Here is an 18,277-nt window from a genome sequence, read left to right on the forward strand (position 1 = left end):
ATCTTGTCCCCACATGGTTTTATTAATTTATTAAAACCTCCACTTAAATGTCAATAAATGCCTGCCATTAAGTTTTTCACTTATTCATTCTCTCATTCAACAAATATTGAATAAATTTTGAGTCTATTTGGGACCTGAACCTTTAGGGAGACAAACTTCATACAAGATAGTAACAGCCCAGAGGGGTTGGGCTTGGCTGGGAGAGGCCCAGGCAGAGGGATCAGGGTGGGATGGGGAGAGCATGGTCTGAGAGAGTTAAGAGGAAACATCTATCCCATGCTGGACCAGTCAGAAAAGCCCTCCTGGAAGGCAGGGCACCTGAATTAAAGGCTGAAGAGAGATGAGCATTTCAGACAGGATTCAGCTTGTGTAAAGTCTCTGAGGCAAGAGAGGGTCAACCCCATTTAAGGAACACAAAGTCTGCCTGGTTTGGGGATCAAGAGGCCTCCCAGAGGCAGAGTGGACAGTCAAGGGGTACTGTGGACAGGCGCAAGACAAGGCGGCCTGAGGCAGTACTGTACACTCACTCGATGCCCAAGCTCTGGTGGGACATGATGTTGAAGGCCATGTCCTCGGTGGTGGTCGTGTTCCTCGTGGTCCAGATGAGGCTGTCGGTACTGCGCAAGAGCGAGAAACTTCAGTAGGGGTGGGGCTGCGGCAGCGGAGGGCTCTCGGGATCCCGGCAGTGCGAGGGGCGGGGCGTAGCCTCATCGGGTGGGCGGGGCTAGGGGTTTCTCTGCAGGATCCCAGGAGCCCGAGCTGTGGGCGGGGCCTGAGGCTTAGGGGAGCAAGAGAAAAGTCTGTGATTTGTTGACAGAGGATCTTGCAATGAAAGGCAGACAGGTTGGGGCAGGGCCCCGCAGAGATTACTTGTCCAGAGGGCTGTTGAAGCGGTAGATCTCCTCCTCACTGTATTCCTCGATGGTATCCAGGGTGGGTCCACCGCCCACCACCTTAAGCACGTAGCTGCGGGGAGCAGAGGTGCGCATGGACTCGCCCGGGGGTTCTGCACCCACTCCTACCCCGCCTCCATACCTTTACCTGCCCTGAAAACTGCCGGAGTCTCCGGTCACCAAATCTTGGATCAAGAAGAAGGGGTAGAATTCTGTAGGGTCGGATAGGGTTGAGACCAGGAGGAGAAGAAATTAGCTTGGCTGGAGAAGTGGAGGACGAGATGGAGAGGAAGGAGAGATGAATCAGGAAGGAGGGAAGTAGTAGTGGACCGTGGGAAAGAAGATGTATATTAGGAATGGGAAGGAAAGGAGAGGAGGAGGGAGAGGCTGGTGGGAGAAAAGGGAGGATGCTAGAGAGGTGGAGGGAAGACGAGGAGTGGGGGCGGAGATGCAGGAGAGGAAAAGGAGAAGGGATGGATGTTGGGAAAGGGGGGAAAGAAACAGGAAAAGGGAAGATTATGCAGAGGTAGGGGTGGGGAGAGGGAAATGAGGTGAGAGGAGCGTGGAGGATGGCAGAAAGGGGCAGTGCACCATGGAAAAGATGACCAGAAGGAGAGAAAGGCTAGACAAGTGGAAAGGGGAAGAGAAGGAAAGGACCAGCGGGTGGACATTGGGGAGGTGAGAGGGTGGGGAGGGAAGACTGGGGGTGAGCAAAGTGGTAGGGGTGAGAGGTCAGCGAACTGGGGAGGGGAGGGTCGCAGACGCGCACTGTCGCGGAAAAGAAAGCAGGGCATCTCCGGGTCCACGTTCACGCAGTCGAAGTAGTGTTTGTTCTGCAGGCGGTTGTACTCCAGCGTGTAGGTGATGTCGAAGGCCAGGCGCTTGCCCGGGGGGCAGCCAATTAACACTGGCACCACCAGGTTGCCCTGAGTGGAAGGAGAAAAAACTTCGCGCTGCGGGGGGTGGCCAAGTCTCCCAGGCTGTGTAGGGGCTGGGAGGGGTTCCCTGACACTCACCCTCACAGCAGGGCAACGTGATCATTATTAAAAATATGAAGTAGGTTATTAAACCATTACTTTTAGTAACTGTACTTATGTAGCTCTGCTGTGTGCAAGGCACTAGGTGCTAGTCTAAACACTTTACATTTCCAAACTCATTTAATCTTCAAAACAGCCCTGCACAGAAGATGCTATTAATCTCCCCATTTTAGAGACTGGGAAAGTGAGGCCCAGAGAGTTCAAGCATTGTACTAATGACCTAAAGCCATACAGGTAGTAAATGGTAGAGGTGGAACTGAAACTGAGGCAGGTTGTCTCCAAAACAGGACATAGAAAACCACCACTACCTACGATGGAGTTAGTGATGGAGTGCCAACTCCAAAAGTCAGAACTTTATAGGACTGAAGTTGGGCCTGCATTCTCAAATAACCCACTGGAGTGTGGGATATGAGAGAAGTGCAACCCAAGACAGGTTTCAGGGGTCAAGGAACTCCCACATTTTTCAGAACGTAGAGCCCTTCGGGGTCATTTCAGGGGGAAGGGTCCGAGAGTTTCCCCCAATTGTCAAAGAGATATGGGCATCAAAGATTTTGGCCTGGGTTTCATGTGGGCTAGGAAGAAGGCTCAATGGCCATCAATTAATGGCTTCCAGCACCAGGCCTGGGCCCAAGGCTTCCCTCACCAGAAGGTCTCACAGGCATCTCAGATTCAACCTGTCCTGGACCCAACCATTCTCCATCTCAGTAAGGGGCACTTCCATCCCTCCAGCTGTTCAGGCCAAGTTTTGGCCTCATCTCTTTCTTTCATGCCTACGTCCAGACCCTCAACACATGCTGTTGTCTCCAACCCTCAAGACAGATCCAGTCTAGAACCTACCCACCCACACCCCCAACTCTTTTGACCCTTGCTGGTCTCCCTGCCCACTCTGGTCTGTTCCCCACATGTTACCAGAAGGACCCTCTGTACCTGAGTCATGGCTCTCCCCTGGCTTCATCTTACTCACCACAGCCCACAAACCTCCACGCAATCTGCCTCCTTGCCCTCTCTGACCTCATTTCTCTCTAAGTTCCTCCTTACTCACCCTCATCCAGCCATACTTGCTTCTCATTGTTCCTTTGGTCTAACAAGTGTGTAAAACATACTCTTGCTCAAGGCTTTTCCACCGTTTGTTCCCCTTCTCTGGCATGCCTTTCCTGTACAGAACCACAAGGACCATCTCCTCCTTCCTTCAAGTCTTTGCTCAAATATATATATTTTTTCAAAAATTTTTTTTTATGACTGCATAGTTTTCTGTCATGAATGTACCATAATTTATTTAACCACTCCCCTAATGATGGGCATGTAGCTTGCTTCCAACCTTTTGCTGTATCAGTAAAGCTGCAACAACTTTGGGTTGTAGGTTAGATTCTCAGCAGCAGTCTGCTAGGTCAAAGTATAATGCCAAAGATGAAGATGTTAACTCTGACCTTCTGGGGTTATGATAAAGAGTAAAATAATGATTATACTAAGAATCCAGGAAACAATTATTGCCTGCAGATGTCAGGCACTCCTCCATGTACTTGACTCAGATTATCTCAGGTAATCCAAGGAACTAGGGGCTATGACAAGCCTCGTTTCAATGCTCCTGGTCATTTGAAGCCAGGTGGGAGGAGCACCTGCCAGTGAGTGGGGCAGGGCACTGGGGAAAAGAAAGACCCTGAGTCAGGCCCTTCCTCTCCCATTGATTTAGCTGCCTGGGTTACTCTGAGCCTCAGTCTCCTGCTTCTGGGCAAAGGGGATATTACATGTTTTAGCAGGTAAAGAACCAAGGACCCAAGGGAGTGAACAAAAGAACAGGTTTGTGGGCAAAGAAGAGCCACTTGTGAAAGAAGAACCAAGCTGGTCCTTGTGACCACTTTGTGCCAATTGGAAAAAGCTGCCTTGACTCTCAGAGGCTCTACATACCCCTGAAGGTAAGTGTCACGATAGACACACCAGCTTGGGTGCAGGTGCACAGTTGCAAAGGTGGTCCTTTAGGAAAATATGAATGGATGAAAGAAGTAGGGTGTGAATGAGAAAGATGAATAAGAGAAGGTAGGAAATAATGCATTAGTGTGATTGCCAAGTGAATATTGGGTAAGCAGACCCATCAGTCTTTATATCACCTTTCAGGTGTGTTACAGGACCTGATCCCACCTCACCCACCCCGCACGGGCCCACTATCCCCCAAGCTCCAATACTTGCAGGCGGGGCCCCAGGTGTGTGTTCTGGAAGCAGTGCCCTGTCGAACCCACCACCTGCGGGTAAGAGCAAGCCAGGATGTTGGTCCCCCAGGGCCCAGTCTCTTCTGTCATCCACCCTCTCCACCTCCAGGCTTGGGTCGCACCTTAACCAGCATGGAGGTTTTCATAAGGTGATGCCCACTGATGCCCTGGTCAAAGCATAACTTTTTATCACCGAGTGTAACCTGGAGGTGGGGTGGGGAATGAATAGAAAGATAGGTAAATTGGGCTGCCTGAGGACAAAGGGAAGGTTCAAATGACCCACGGACGGTGGGCACGGGGAGAACAGCAGGCTTGCGTTCCCTGCTCGGATTGCTGCCCCCATCGCAGCAGCCTTTCCTCGCAGGACCTCACCCTGAAGAGCACCGAGTTGCGATTAATAAGGATTTTCTGCTTCACCACCACCTCGATGCAGCCCGGATCCGCCAGCAGCACGCCTAGGCCCAACCGGCTCTCCAGCTGGAAGGAGGAGCCTGCTCCGAGCAGAGGAAGAGGTTCAGGCCGCTGCGCTCGCCTGGCGCCCAGGTCCCGGGAGCAGGCCCTTCCCGACTCACTGAAGCCACTCAAGCCCCGCCCACAGACCGATTTCTGACTCTGTCTTCAAGACGTGCCCCCGGGCGGTAAGGAAGACCGAGAAGCTGTATTTGGTGCCCTTGTCGAGGAAAATGCGCTCGGGCAGCTTGTACTCGGCCTTGAGGTTGTAGATCTTTTCGTAGCTGGCCATGTCAATGTGCACGCCCCCCGCGCTTTGCCAGTTGCTCGCCAGGTAGAAGTAGTAATCCTAGGGGAGGGGATGAAAGGGGCCAAGTCAGCGCAGGGAGGACGACGGGAGCGCGGGCTGCCCCTCCCCCCAACTCCCTCCACGGACCTGGTCTTGTTTCTTGTTTTTCCACCAGCGCCAGGTAGGGTCGTGCACCGGATCGGCGTAAGGCTGCAGGGTGCGTCGAGACCGTGAAGGGGCGCGGCTGTCCCGGGCAGGCACCGCCCCCCAGACCCTTTCTTCAGTTCCCAGACGCTATTCCAAGTGAGGCAATGCAGACCCCAGCCCCTAGCCTCAGTCTCTAGTCGGATCCACCTACCAAGGCCCGGACTCAAGTCTCACCCGAGACAGGCCGCACCGCTTGCCCCTCGGCCCCGCCTCCGGAGGGGGCCCACCTTGTCGTACTTGGAGTGCAGCCAGAGCAGGTAGTAGACGAGTCCCTGATAGACAGCGAGCGAGTTCTCGTTGTGGAAGCCAGAGGCCCCCAGGACGCGCGGCGGCAGCGCCCGATAGCGCTCCTGGCGCGTGTAGCTCTGCGGGTTGGGCAGGTCCCACAGGCGCATCACCGTGAAGGGGCATTGGTTGGTGAAGGTGAGCGTCTTGTAGGCCCTGGGCGGCGGTAGGAAGGGGCAGCGTTTGACTTTCCAAGCCTGGTGCAACTCCGCAGGCCTGTTTCCGCCTCTACGCTGCGGACTCCCCAAATCGAACTGTAGCCCTGACCTTCCTCCTGAGCTTCAGCTCCTGATGCCCAGAGGTCTCTCTGGACTCATCCTTCCAATGTCTGTCATCTCCCCAGGCCAGAATCCTGGACCTTGTCCTAGATGCCCCACCCCTCTACTCCAGCCTGTCTACCTTGCCTTTAGTGTCCCTTCCACCAGCCCTCCCCACCCCTCCCTACCACCCACAGAGCCTGCGGCCTGGTTCTGCGTGCCCCTCTGGGCTCTTCTTACTCATCCGTGCGTGTAACCAGAGGGATCATTATCAAACACAGTAAAATCTTACCATTAGTCCCATCCATGGTTCCCTGGGGCCCTCACAATGAAGTCCAAGTTACTATGACCACCACCCACACCTCGTCCTGTGTGCCCGCATCCCCATTACCACCACACTCCATTTGCACTGCATTCTCTGTTATTCAACAACCATGTTTCCGCCTCCTCAGGGTTTTTACACATGTGATTCCTCCTTCCTGGAACACCCTTGCCTTATCACCTAATTCTCCCTTATACTTCAGTTTATGGTGCAGCCACCTCCTCTTCCATGATGCCCTCCTGGATGCATCCTCTTCCCTAGCTGGGCCAAGCCCTTTCTTTGAGCTTCCCCCCACACAGCCCCTGAGACAGGCATTGGGAATGGCCCCCATCTTGCCCACCAGGAGGGGAGCTCTGTAAAGGCAGCCTGGGGTCTCTCTGGCCTCTGCTGTTCAGTCTTTTCTCACCCTTGCTGCTCCAAGAGGAAGTGGTTGTGGACCAGCTGGTAGTTCAGGAGCTGTTCTACCGGTATAAGCCTCTTGACCAGCCGGCCCTTCTGCTTACTTATAAGGTACATCAGCTGCAGTGGAAAGGCCGGGCCAAGTGAGCTGATATCAGCCACCCTGAGGGACCCCCAGTTACCCTACCCCCCAGGCCCAGGCTGGCACCTGGTACAGTTTGTCTTGTTCATAGAAGAGGGTGACCATGGTTTCATTGGAGGTATAGAGGGAGGACTGGCGCATCACCTGCAGGCTGATGTGTACCTCCCAGCTGTCAGATGGGATCAGCCTGTATATTTTGTAGCTGCCTTCTAGGAGGTACCAGATCTGGGGATGGGGGCAGTTGGGTGTGTGTGAGGGCCATGGGGACCTCTGGTCCCACCTCAGCCTCCAACCAGTACGGTGGTCACATTCCTTGAGGCTTAGGAGCTCATCTCTAGCTGGGACCACACCTTCTCTCAGCAATGCCAACTTTGTAAATCCTGGAAACCTAACCTACATCTGGGTCCAGCCGCCACCCACCGTAATATATATCTTTAATGTTTCAGTGTGTTTGAGCTGAGGTTTCTGTTCCTTGCAACTGAGCATTCCTCACATACACACCTCTTAAAGACAGGGATTACTGGGGCTAGGCTTTTTCCTTCTCCAACTCCACCATATCTGACTCTAGAAGTTACCTCCCTCCCGAGCCTTAGTCTGGGGGATCCCCTCTAGCCTCCACAATGTCCCCCCTTGATGAAGCCTCCTCCATGAAGCCCTCCCTGACACACAAACATCCAGACTGGGTTAGACCCCTCCTTTGAACTTCCATAGGCAGTGTCCCCCATCCTGGCCCTGAGCCCTCTGTTGTGTGCCTCCCACACCCCAGTCCCAACCCTTCTCAATTATCATTGTCTGGGGATGGGTCTGTGTTCCCAACTGGATTGTAACCCTGAGAGGGCAGGGCCCAGGGCTGAATCAGTCACTGCTGAGCCCCTAACACTGGATCAGTATATGGTAATTTCTCAATTTTTGAGAAATGAACAGCATGATGGAATGAAAGAGAGCCTGCTCTAGAAATCAAATCATGGCTCTGAACCCAGTCTTTCACTGTGCTATGGGACTTTGGAAAAACACTTTTTGTCTCTGAGTTCCAGAATCTCAGCTATAAATGGAGGTTCTGCTGCCCTTCCTTCTGGGGTTTGGGGGTGGCAAAGAAAGAATGGGGAGAGGGGTGAGGCAGCCTACCTCCTCAGTCTCTGTGACAAAAACTAGTTCCCCACGGAATGAGTTGACCAGGTACTTGATAGATGACTCCTTGGGGAAATCAGCCAGGTAGATGAAGTTTTCATAGTCATAACTGCAGAGGCAGAGATGGTGAGCTGGGGCATCAAGGTAAATTCCCTAGAGGATAGCTACCGTCCGCAGCTCCTGGTTTAAAGCAACATAGGAGCCGTTTCCTCTATTTCTCCACTAGGCTTAAGAGAGTGTGCAAAGGGAGCCTGGAATCCTAGCTCCTGGCCCTGTCCCACCCACGGGGTGACCTTCTGCCCCCTCAGAGTCTCCATCTCCCCATCTGTAAAACAGAAGCACTGGTCCAACTGACAGCTTGTCAACAGACCATGGCAAGGGCTCAGGGGCCACAGAGTTCCTGAGGAGAGGGTGACTGGGTGGGAATGGCCCTAACTTTTCCCCAATTGACCTAAACTATTGATTATACAGCCTAGGTCCTTACAGAAGGGTTCACTTAAGAAACGGCTTTCACAGTTTTAAAATAAGGGCTTCCCTCATCCTAGCCCCACCCACCCTGACCCGTGTTTTTCCCATCACAGTTCTGATAACTTGCTGAAAGTTTGGTGACTTCAAAAAAGGGCCCCCATCCCCTTCCCCATCTTCTCCCACAACTACTGGGACTGGGACAGAAGAATGTGCCTGGCCTGCCTAGCTGTGTGGTGGGGGCCCACCTCTGTAAGAGGAAGTTGCCCCAGATGTACAGTATGTTGTTGTAGGGGTTGTAGGACATGCCCCTGGGCACCATAGGGGAATTGGTGTAAGACTCTGTCTGTAGCATCATCAGGAACTCCAGGCCTCGAGCTGACCATGGCAGAGGCAGAGTGGACACAGCAGTGAGGTAGGGCGGCCTTTGCTCCTCCTGGCCCCTGCCCACCTTTGGGGCCGCCTTTGCTTTTCCCTCCTACCATCTGGGATGAATTCCGGGAGCTTGTAGAGGATGGACAGGTTATCTGTAACTATGGGTGGAGAAAGCACAGGACAATTTCACAACTGAAGTCTCAAGGCCCTGGGCCTTTGCTTTCAAAACCTGAAACTGGGGCAAGTCATCAGCTTTCTACCCCTCAATCCCCAAAAATACACACACACAAACACAGAAACAAAACCCACAACCCTCCAATGGGTTCCTATTTGGGCCTGATAGCCTATAGAATTTCTTTATGTGAATTTTGAAAAGGCACTGCCTCTGGCCCCATGGCTGGAAGGTTCTTGTGCAGTGTACAGCCTGGACAACTGTACATGGCAGCCCTATTCTCAGGTAAAATAAAATCCAGTCTCCTTGTTTTGAGCTACAAGGGCCTGCCCTATCTGGATCGTGCTCACCTTTCCCTCCCTTCCTCCCTTTCTCCCAACATTCCAGCTATATTGGCCTTCTCTCGGGTTCTACCCACCAAACTCCTGCCCTGTGTCCACTGCTACCCCTTACCCAGTGACATAAGCAATATTTCCCTCCTGCTGCCTGCTAAGTACAAACCCCTGGGCATCTATCCCTTTGTGTGCCCCCTCCCCCTGGCTTCTGGATTACCCAGGTCATAGCCGACCACCTGGAAACATTTCCTGGTGTGGGTAACTACGATCTTCACCAGCAGCAGCAGCTTGTATTCGCCCTCGATGAATGCACCCCAGATGATGGAGCAGTTGGTAGCTGACACAGGAAAGAGGTGGTCCAGAGCAGCTCTCAAACCCTGCCCCTCTCCAAGGCCTCATTCCTTTCCATGACTGCCCATCCTCCACTCCCTGTAACTGCCCTCCCCTCTGCAAGACACTGCTGGTCCTTTCTTGTGACCTCCCACACCTCCCTGCTCTCCCACACTCTGGATCACCCACACCCTTCCATCGCAGACCCAATGGGAGAGGGGTACCTTGTATTCCTTCACACACAGATTGGCTCACAGGCAGCATCTTGAAGGAAACACGGCCATCTGCGAAGCAGGACGGGGTCCAGATTCAGGCCCTCCCTGGCCTGTCCTGGCTCACCCAGCTCCCCACTGCATCAATTCCTGGATTTTCTTTGTTCAAATGCTTGTGTCTCTCTACACACACACACACACACACACACACACACACACACACACACACACACACACACACACACACACACACACACACACACACACACACACACCATAGTCTTTGGAATTCCAGGGAGCTGATCTCAGCCTTGGTCTTTGGTTTGTGTACTCTGGGTGTCTCTGGTCTCAGTAATTGGCTTATGTCTGCGGTTGTGACCCAAACTGCGTCAATCCGAGTGCACCTTGGGACTTGTGCTAGAAGTCATGGGGAAGAGGCTGCTCTCATTCTCCTGAATGTTACTGAAATTGGAGGGTGATGCAAGCCAGAGCTCCTGGGGCCATCTTTAACCCCTATGCGAAGAGCAGCTGCCAAAATGAAGCCAAAACATAGGGTTAATAATAAGAGGGTCTTTACAGCATTAACCTTGTCCTTAGCACTGTTTTAAGGCCTTTACACATATCAAGTTATATTATCTTTGTATCAACTCTATGGAGTAGGTACTATCATTTGTCCCATTTTGTAGATGAGGAAAGACTCCACAGCCAGGGAGCTCTGAAGAAGTCTGGCTCCAGATCTGCGCTATAACCACTTTGGTATAACTACCTTGCCAAAAAACAGAGTCCTGATGACATGCCTTGTGATCCCCCGGATCCAGCCATACCTGAAGTGGGAACCTGGTCTTTTCATTTATGTAAGTCCACAAATTCTTTGTGCTTAAATGATTTTTGAATTGGGCTCCTCCCCTTTGAAACCAAACACATCATGAAAGAAACAACACACACAACCACAAGCACTCCCCCTACAAAACCATAAAGCCACCCCTACCCACAGGGACAAACTAGCCTGTAACCCCTTCTGAGGTCACCTGGTGATGAGGGGTGTAGGCCTGAGGTGAGAGTTCTTAGAGATCAGAGGACAAGGAAAGGTTTTTTGGGCTGCCAGAGGCCCTCACCCTCACCTGTGATGGTTCCAAAATGGACATAACCTTCATGCTTGCCGGTGGAAAGGGCCATCATGTACTCAGAGCCATTGCTGTGGAATTCCACAGGGCACAGCTTCTTGATGCATTCGTTGGCCAGGACACGAACCCACCTGCCTACAAGGGTCAGTACAGGGGCTCAGGCCCAGGCGCTTGGATTTGGGGCCTAGGCTCACTCCATACTCTCATTTCCATGGTCTTGAGGACCTTGTTATCGTCCCTCTGAGCTGAAGCACCTATGCAAGGTGGTGTCTTGAAGCCCTTGGTATGGGGACACCAACTGCCTCTGAAAAGAGCCTTCTTGCTCACACTCTGTCCATGAGGTTCAGATTAGGCTGAGCCCACCCTTGCTCTTCCCTGGCCAGACTAATCGGTTCTGGGTTGGGCATGTGACAAAACTGGGCAAATCAGAGACAGTTCCAGCTTGCAGACGCTAACAAAGAGGTGACCCCTTTCCTGGGACTCCCCAGGGGCTTAAAATTCCACAGTTACCAGAAGGTATGGGATATGGGGGGGGCATAGCCAAGGTCCCCCAAAAGGGGGCCTATGTGACAGTGAGCCCCTGGATTCAACTGTGCTGAAGTCCACATGCTCCTGGGCTTTTTCAGGTACGGAAGCCAATAAACACCCCCTTACTTTGGCTTTAGCCCTTTTTAATTGGCTTCCTCCCATTGCCAAAGTGCCCTAAGATAGGGAGAAAAATGAAGCTATTGGGAATATGCACTGACTAATGCAATGTTAGTTACAGTATAATTTTCCGTGACCCTATAATTTGATGCCTCTTATTTACAGAGCAGGGGTGGGGGTGAGGGACAAAAAATCCTCACCAAAATACTTGCAAACTGAATCCGACAGTACATTAAAAGAATTATACACCATGATCAAGTGGGTTTTATCCCAGGTATGCAAAGGTAGTTCAACACAAGAAAATCAATTAATGTAATACCACAGTAACAAATCAAAGGGGAAAAACTACATGATCATCTCTCATATGGTAGCCCATGACAAACTCTGGGATCTGTCCTGTAACCACTTGTTGAAGAGAGTTTTGAAAGCTATTGCTTTTTTATTTCTTTGCTTTGTACATGTTATACTATACAATAAAAAAAATTAAAAAAAACACTACATGATTATCTCGATTGACACAGAAAAGGCATTTCACAAAATCCAGCATCATTTATTGATAAAAAACTTCAAAAGATAGGAATAGAAAGAAACTTCCTCAACATGATAAAGGGCATACAGGAAAAAACCCACAGTTAACGTCATTTTTAATGGTGAAAGAGTGAAAGCTTTCCTTCTAAGATCTGGAACAAGACAACGATGCCCACTGTCAGCATCTTATTCAACACTGTGCTAGAAGTTCCAGCTTCAGCAGTTAAGGAAGAAAAAGAAATAAAAGGCATCCGAATTGGAAAGGAAGAAGTAAATGTTCACTATTTGCAGATATTATGATTCTTTATATAGAAAGTCCTGAAAAATCTACAACAAAGCTATGGGAGTTAAAAACGAGTTTAGCAAAGTGATGGGATATAAGATCTATAAACTAGTAATAAGCAAACTGAGGAGGAAATCAATTCCATTTACAATAGCAACAAAAAGAATCAAATATCTAGGAACAAACTTAACCAAGGATGTAAAGGACTTGTAATCAGAAAACTACAAAACATTGCTAAAAGAAATCAAAGAAGATATGAATAAATGGAAGAACATTCTGTGTTCATGGATTAAAAGACTAAATATCATTAAGATGCCAATTCTACCCAAATTGATTTATAGATTCAATGCAATCCCAATAAAAATTCCAACAGCCTACTCTGCAGAAATGGAAAAGTTAATCAAATTTATTTGGAAGGGTGAGGGGCCTTGAATAGCCAAAAACATCTTAAAAAAGAAGAATGAAGTGGGAAGACTCACACTTTCTGACTTTAAAGCATATTATAAAGCCACAATGGTCAAAATCACATGGTATGGGCATAAAGATAGACATATTAATCAACGAAATTGATCAAATTCAGAAATAGGACCTCAGATCTATGGTTAACTGATTTTTAACAAGGTTCCCAAGTTCACTCAACTGGGACAGAATAAGGTCTTCAACAAATGGTGTTGGGAGAACTAGATATCCATATCCAAAAGAATGAAAGAGGACCCCTATTCTCATATACTATACAGAAATTAACTCAAAATGGATTAAAAACCTAAATATAAGAACCAGTGCCATAAAACGCCTAGAAGAAAATGTAGGGGAACATCTTCAAGATCTAGTGATAAGTGCTAGTTTTTTAAACCTTAAAACCAAAACACAGGGTGGGCCGCAGTGGCTCAGTGGCAGAGTCCTCTCCTGCCATGCTGGAGACCCTGGTGGTTCCCATGTCAAAAAAAAACCAAAATACAAGGAACGAAAGAAAAAACAGTCCTCAAAACTGAAGACTCCAATGCTTCAAAGGGTGAACAGGCAGTCAATTTAATGGAAGAAAATATTTGGAAACTGCATATCTGATAAGGGTTGATATCTTGAATATATAAAGAAGTCCCATAACTCAACAATAAAAAGACAACACAATTAAATGGGCAAAAGACTTGAATAGACATTTTTTGAAGAGAAAATACAAATGGCTAAAAAAAAGCACATGAAAAGATGTTCAACATCACCAGCTATTAGGGAGATACAAATCAAAACCACAGTGAGATATCATTTCATACATACTAGAATGGCCACTATTAAACAAACAAGAAACTACAAGTATTGGAAAGGATGTGGGGAAATAGTAACACTAATTCACTGCTGGTGGAACAGTGTGACAGGATCTCAAAAAGCTAAGTATAGGGCGGGCCATGGTGGCTCAGCAGGTAAGAATGCTTGCCTGCCATGCCTGAGGACCCAGGTTCGATTCCCAGTGCCTGCCCATGTTAAAAAAAAAAAAAAAAAAAAAAAAGCTAAGTATAGAGTTGCCTTAGGTCACTTGGTAATTAATCCCAGTACTCGGTACTTAACCAGAAGATCTGAAAGCAGGGACATGAACAGATATTTGCACATCGATGTTCATAGTAGTGTTATATTCACAATTCCCAAAAGATAGAAATAAGTCAAGTGCCCATCAACCAATAAATGGATAAACAAAATGTGGTTTATGCATGCGATGGACCATAATTCAGCAGTAAGGAATGAAGTCCTGAAGCACACAACAACATGGACGAACCTTGTGGACATTATGTTGAGTGAAATAAGCCAGATACAAAAGAACAAATATTGTATGATCTCTACTGATGTGAACTAAATATAACAAGCAAACTCACAGAGTTAGAATCTAGAATATAGGTTACTAGGGGATAGAATGGAGGTAGAGAATGGGGAGCAGGTACTTAATTTGTGCAGAATTTCTATTTAGGTGGATTGTAAAAGTTTGGAAATGGATAGAGGTGATGATAGCACATTATTGTGAGTGTAATTAACAGCACGGAATTATGTATGTGAATGTGGTTGAAAAGGGAAGTTTTGGGTCATGTATGTTCCTAGAAGAAAGTTAGAAGACAAAACATGGGACAGTATAACACACGAACACTGCTGTAGGCAAGGAAGTTAACTGTTAAAGGTTAATAGTACAAATATAAGAATGTTCTTTCATGAACTATAACAAATGCATGACACTATTACAAGGTGTTAATAACAGGGTAGATGAGGAAAATATGCCTAATGTAAACTATGGACTGTAGTTAACAGAAATATTTTAATAGGCTTTCATCAATTGTAACAAAGATATCACCCTTGTGCAAAGTGTCAACAATGGGGGGGGGTACCAGAGAACCTCTTTTGTTGCTCAGATGTGGTCTATCTCTCAGCCAACATGGCAATCAAACTCATTGCCCTCCCTCTCTCTATGTGCAACCTGACTCCCAGGGGTGTAAACCTCCCTGGCAACATGGGACAGAAATCCTGGAATGAACTGGGACTCAGCATCAAGGGATTGAGAAAACCTTTTCGACTGAAAGGGGGAAGAGAGAAATGAGACAAAAGAAAGTGTCAGTGGTTGAGAAATTTCAAATAGAGTCGAAAGGTTATCCTGGGAGGTTATTCTTATGCATTATATAGATACTTCCTTTTTAGTTTAAGGTGTATTAGAGAGGCTAGAGGGAAGTGCCTGAAACTGTAGAGCTGTGTTCCAGTAGCCATGTTTCTTTAAAATGATTGTATAATGATATAGCTTTTGCAAAGTGACTGTGTGATTGTGAAAACCTTGTTCTGATGCTCCTTTTATCTATGGTATGGACAGATGAGTAAAAAATATGAATTAAAAATAAATAAATAGTAAGAGGAACAAATGTTAAAATAAATTGGGTAGAAGGAAATACTAGCAGTCAATGAGAGGAAGGCGTAAGGGGTATGGTATATATCAGTTTTTCCTTTTTTTCTTTTCTTTATTTTTCTGGAGTGATGTAAATGTTCTGGGAAATGATTATTGTGATGAATATACAACTATGTGATGAAAAAATAATGTATGTGCTTGTACATTACATCAATAAAAATAAAAAAAATAGGGGGATATTTGGGAATGTTGTGTTTTTTCCATGACTTTTCTGTAAACCTACAAGTACTCTAATTAGAAAAAGAATAACAATTTTTTTTTTCTTGCATGGGCAGGCACTGGGAATTGAACCCGGGTCTCTGGCATGGCAGGAGAGAACTCGGCCTGCTGAGCCACTGTGGTCCGCCCAACAGTAATTTTTAAAAAACATTATGCTAAGTGAAAGGAACCAGACACAAAGTACTATATAGTGTATGATTCCATTTATATAAAAAGTAAATACAAATAAATGTAGAAAGACAGAATTAGTTTAGTGAGTATGAATGGCAGGGGAAAGATAAAGGGATTGAGAGGTGACAGCTATGGGGCCTAGGATTTTTCTTTTTGGAGTAATTAAAATGTTCTAAAATTGATTGTGGTTATGAATACACAACTCTGTGATTATAGTAACAGCCACTGATTGTACGCTTTGGATGAATTATATGATATGTGAACATATTTCAATAAAACTACTTTATGATAGAGGGAGGAGGGCTGGGGGCACAAACGAAATCATAAAGAAAGATAGATGATAAAGATTGAGATAAAAAAAAACTACTTTAAAAAGAAAACTAGAAAAACTAGGAGGGTGTTAATATCATTTTAAAAATGAGGCTGAATCAAATGTCCTCTTTCTCCTCTCTGATCAGTTCCCTTCATGGCTTTGCCTCTCCAACAGCCTATCTCTGCTCTTTCTCTGACTCAGCCTCTCCCACGTCTCTCTTGGTGTTTCTCTTTTGACACTCTGTGGGTCTTCCTGTCTCCTTCTGCTGCCTCCCTTCACTCTCACTCTCCCTCCCTTCACTCTACCGCTTTCCTCAGCTGGTTGTCAGTTCTAGGATGGTCTGGGAAGAAGCATCCAGCCCCCCATACGAAGGGCAGAAGGCAGCTCATGCAGGATGAGTTGTGATGATTCAGGACCTTGGACAGTCTCTCCAGCCCTCAAGCCGCCGCCCCCCCACCCCTCCACCCCAGCAATTCCAGTGCCAGGTGCATTCAGTGGGATTCATTTAAGAATCTTCCCTGGCACCACTGTAGTCCCCTTGCCTGTGATGCCAAGGACCCCACACAGGTGGCTTGGCAATGACTCTCTCACCGCTGCCATGGTCACCCTTGTGGAGGGTGGTATAGGTGCCGGTGTAGTAGTAGATGAGCTGGTTCTGCCGAATGAAGAGGGTACTCTCGGTGGAGATGGTGTCATAGATGGTGGCTGAGAAGTCAGCCTGGGGGCAGTAGAAGGAGCCAACCCAGCAACTGTCAATGTTCAACTGCAGAGAAGCAGAGACCACAGGTGAGCAGATGGGCTTGGCCTCAGCCCCCATTCCAGCCTTGGAGGTAGGCTATTGCTCTGATAACTGGGATGGACACATGTGGCTGTCCCCAGGGTGCCCTTCCCACTCACCCTGCAGCAGCACCTTGATGGCCATATTTCCCCCACATGGTCCAGGGAAGGAGGCTTGAACCAGTTGGGGTTTTGTGTGCCCCTTGAAAGTTAGGCAGTGTAAAATGTGCTCCACAGTGCTCAGCTGTCCCAGCTCCTCTGGCCATAGTCAGGGTTGCAGCCACTTGGATACAAAACTGCCCATGTTTGGCCTGAGGCAAACTGCTCATAATCCTAATCTACATTGAACACAATTAGCTGTCAGGTTGATACCACCTGACTTGCCTGACTAATCTCTAACACAGACAATATCAGTAACTGTGGGAAAACACCACCAATGAAGGTTGCCTGCCTAAAAGACTGAAGCTAAATTTTTTATTTTTATTTTTTTATTAATTAAAAAAATTTAACAACAAAACATTAAGATATCATTCCATTCTACAGATATAATCAGTAATTCTTAATATCATCACATAGTTGCATATTCATCATTTCTTAGAACATCTGCATAGATTTAGAAAAAGAAATAAAAAGACAACAGAAAAAGAAATAAAATGATAATAGAGAAAAAAAAGATTATACATACCATACCCCTTACCCCTTGCTTTCATTTATCACTAGCATTTCAAACTAAATTTATTTTAACATTTGTTCCCCTATTATTTATTTTTATTCCATATGTTCTACTCTTCTGTTGATATGGTAGATAAAAGGAGCATGAAACACAAGGTTTTCACATTCACAGAGTCACACTGTGAAAGCTATATCATTGTTCAATCATCATCAAGAAACATGGCTACTGGAACACAGCTCTACATTTTCAGGCAGTTCCCTCCAGCCTCTCCACTACATCTTGAACAACAAGATGATATCTACTTAATGCATAAGAACAACCTCCAGGATAACCTCTCGACTCTGTTTGGAATCTGTCAGCCATTGACACTTAGTCTCATTTCACTCTTCCCCCTTTGATTGAGAAGGTTCTCTCAATCCCTTGATGTTAATTCTCAGCTCATTCTAGGGTTTTTCTCAATCCCTTGATGCTGAGTCTCAGCTCATTCCAGGATCTCTGTCCCATGTTGCCAGGAAGGTCCACACCCCTGGGAGTCATGTCCCATGCAGAGAGAGGGAGGGTGGTGAGACTGCTCGTCATGTTGGCTGGAGAGAGAGGCCACATCTGAGCAACAAAAGAGGCTCTCTTGGGGGTGACTCTTAGGCCTAAATTTTAAGTAGACTTGACCTATTCTTTGTGGGGTTAAGTTTCATATGAACAAACCCCAAGACTGGGGGCTCAGCCCATAGCTTTGGTTGTCCACACTGCTTGTGAGAATATCAAGAATTCAACTTGGGGAAGTTGAATTTCTCCCCATTCTCACCATTCCCCGAAGGCGGCTTTGCAAATACTTTTCCTGTCACTGATCAAATGACTCTGGGATTCATTGGGGCATCACTCTGGAAAAACCAACAAAATCTCATGTCCTACCTGAGATCCCAAGTACTTATGGTGTTCAATCAAACTATCTACATAAGTTATATTAGGAAATGCACTAGTCAAAATATAAATTTTGTAACAAATAAACATTTTTTGCTTTAGTCTCACACATAAGGTGACATTTTAAAATATTAATTACCATCTATTTTCAGCACTCTGCAATAATGACATTCCTCTGTTCTTCCTCATGCAAAA

At 47.3% G+C, this 18,277-nt stretch overlaps 1 protein-coding gene and 1 long non-coding RNA gene across 11 annotated transcripts in view; one reads left to right on the forward strand and one right to left on the reverse strand.

Moving 5' to 3' along the window:
• The window catches only part of CATSPERG (catsper channel auxiliary subunit gamma), a 31,710-nt gene that overhangs the window by 1,372 nt on the left and 12,061 nt on the right, over nt 1–18,277 (reverse strand). For 7 of the 10 annotated variants that reach the window (XM_077131981.1, XM_077131976.1, XM_077131983.1 and 4 more), the window contains 19 exons: nt 16,306–16,477; nt 10,624–10,761; nt 9,515–9,574; nt 9,178–9,297; nt 8,561–8,611; nt 8,327–8,456; nt 7,611–7,722; nt 6,552–6,710; nt 6,351–6,463; nt 5,308–5,521; nt 5,021–5,083; nt 4,735–4,933; nt 4,507–4,625; nt 4,257–4,337; nt 4,111–4,167; nt 1,663–1,819; nt 1,042–1,105; nt 871–966; nt 528–617 (listed from right to left, as the gene is read on the reverse strand). In XM_077131981.1, coding sequence (XP_076988096.1) covers nt 528–617; nt 871–966; nt 1,042–1,105; nt 1,663–1,819; nt 4,111–4,167; nt 4,257–4,337; nt 4,507–4,625; nt 4,735–4,933; nt 5,021–5,083; nt 5,308–5,521; nt 6,351–6,463; nt 6,552–6,710; nt 7,611–7,722; nt 8,327–8,456; nt 8,561–8,611; nt 9,178–9,297; nt 9,515–9,574; nt 10,624–10,761; nt 16,306–16,477 — 2,195 coding nt within the window. Of the gene's footprint in view, nt 1–527; nt 618–870; nt 967–1,041; nt 1,106–1,662; nt 1,820–4,110; nt 4,168–4,256; nt 4,338–4,506; nt 4,626–4,734; nt 4,934–5,020; nt 5,084–5,307; nt 5,522–6,350; nt 6,464–6,551; nt 6,711–7,610; nt 7,723–8,326; nt 8,457–8,529; nt 8,612–9,177; nt 9,298–9,514; nt 9,575–10,623; nt 10,762–16,305; nt 16,478–18,277 lie in introns of all 10 variants that reach the window. The other 3 variants (XM_077131980.1, XM_077131977.1, XM_077131978.1) reach the window with 3 other exon arrangements.
• Nucleotides 3,694–18,277, forward strand: part of LOC143659250 (uncharacterized) — a 34,343-nt gene continuing 19,759 nt past the window's right edge. The window contains exons 1-2 of the long non-coding RNA XR_013163482.1: nt 3,694–3,843; nt 10,189–10,356. This is a non-coding gene — a long non-coding RNA (uncharacterized LOC143659250). The remainder of the gene's footprint in view (nt 3,844–10,188; nt 10,357–18,277) is intronic.

Source organism: Tamandua tetradactyla, chromosome 16, assembly GCF_023851605.1.
Source record: "Tamandua tetradactyla isolate mTamTet1 chromosome 16, mTamTet1.pri, whole genome shotgun sequence".
Classification (NCBI taxonomy): Eukaryota; Metazoa; Chordata; class Mammalia; order Pilosa; family Myrmecophagidae; genus Tamandua; species Tamandua tetradactyla.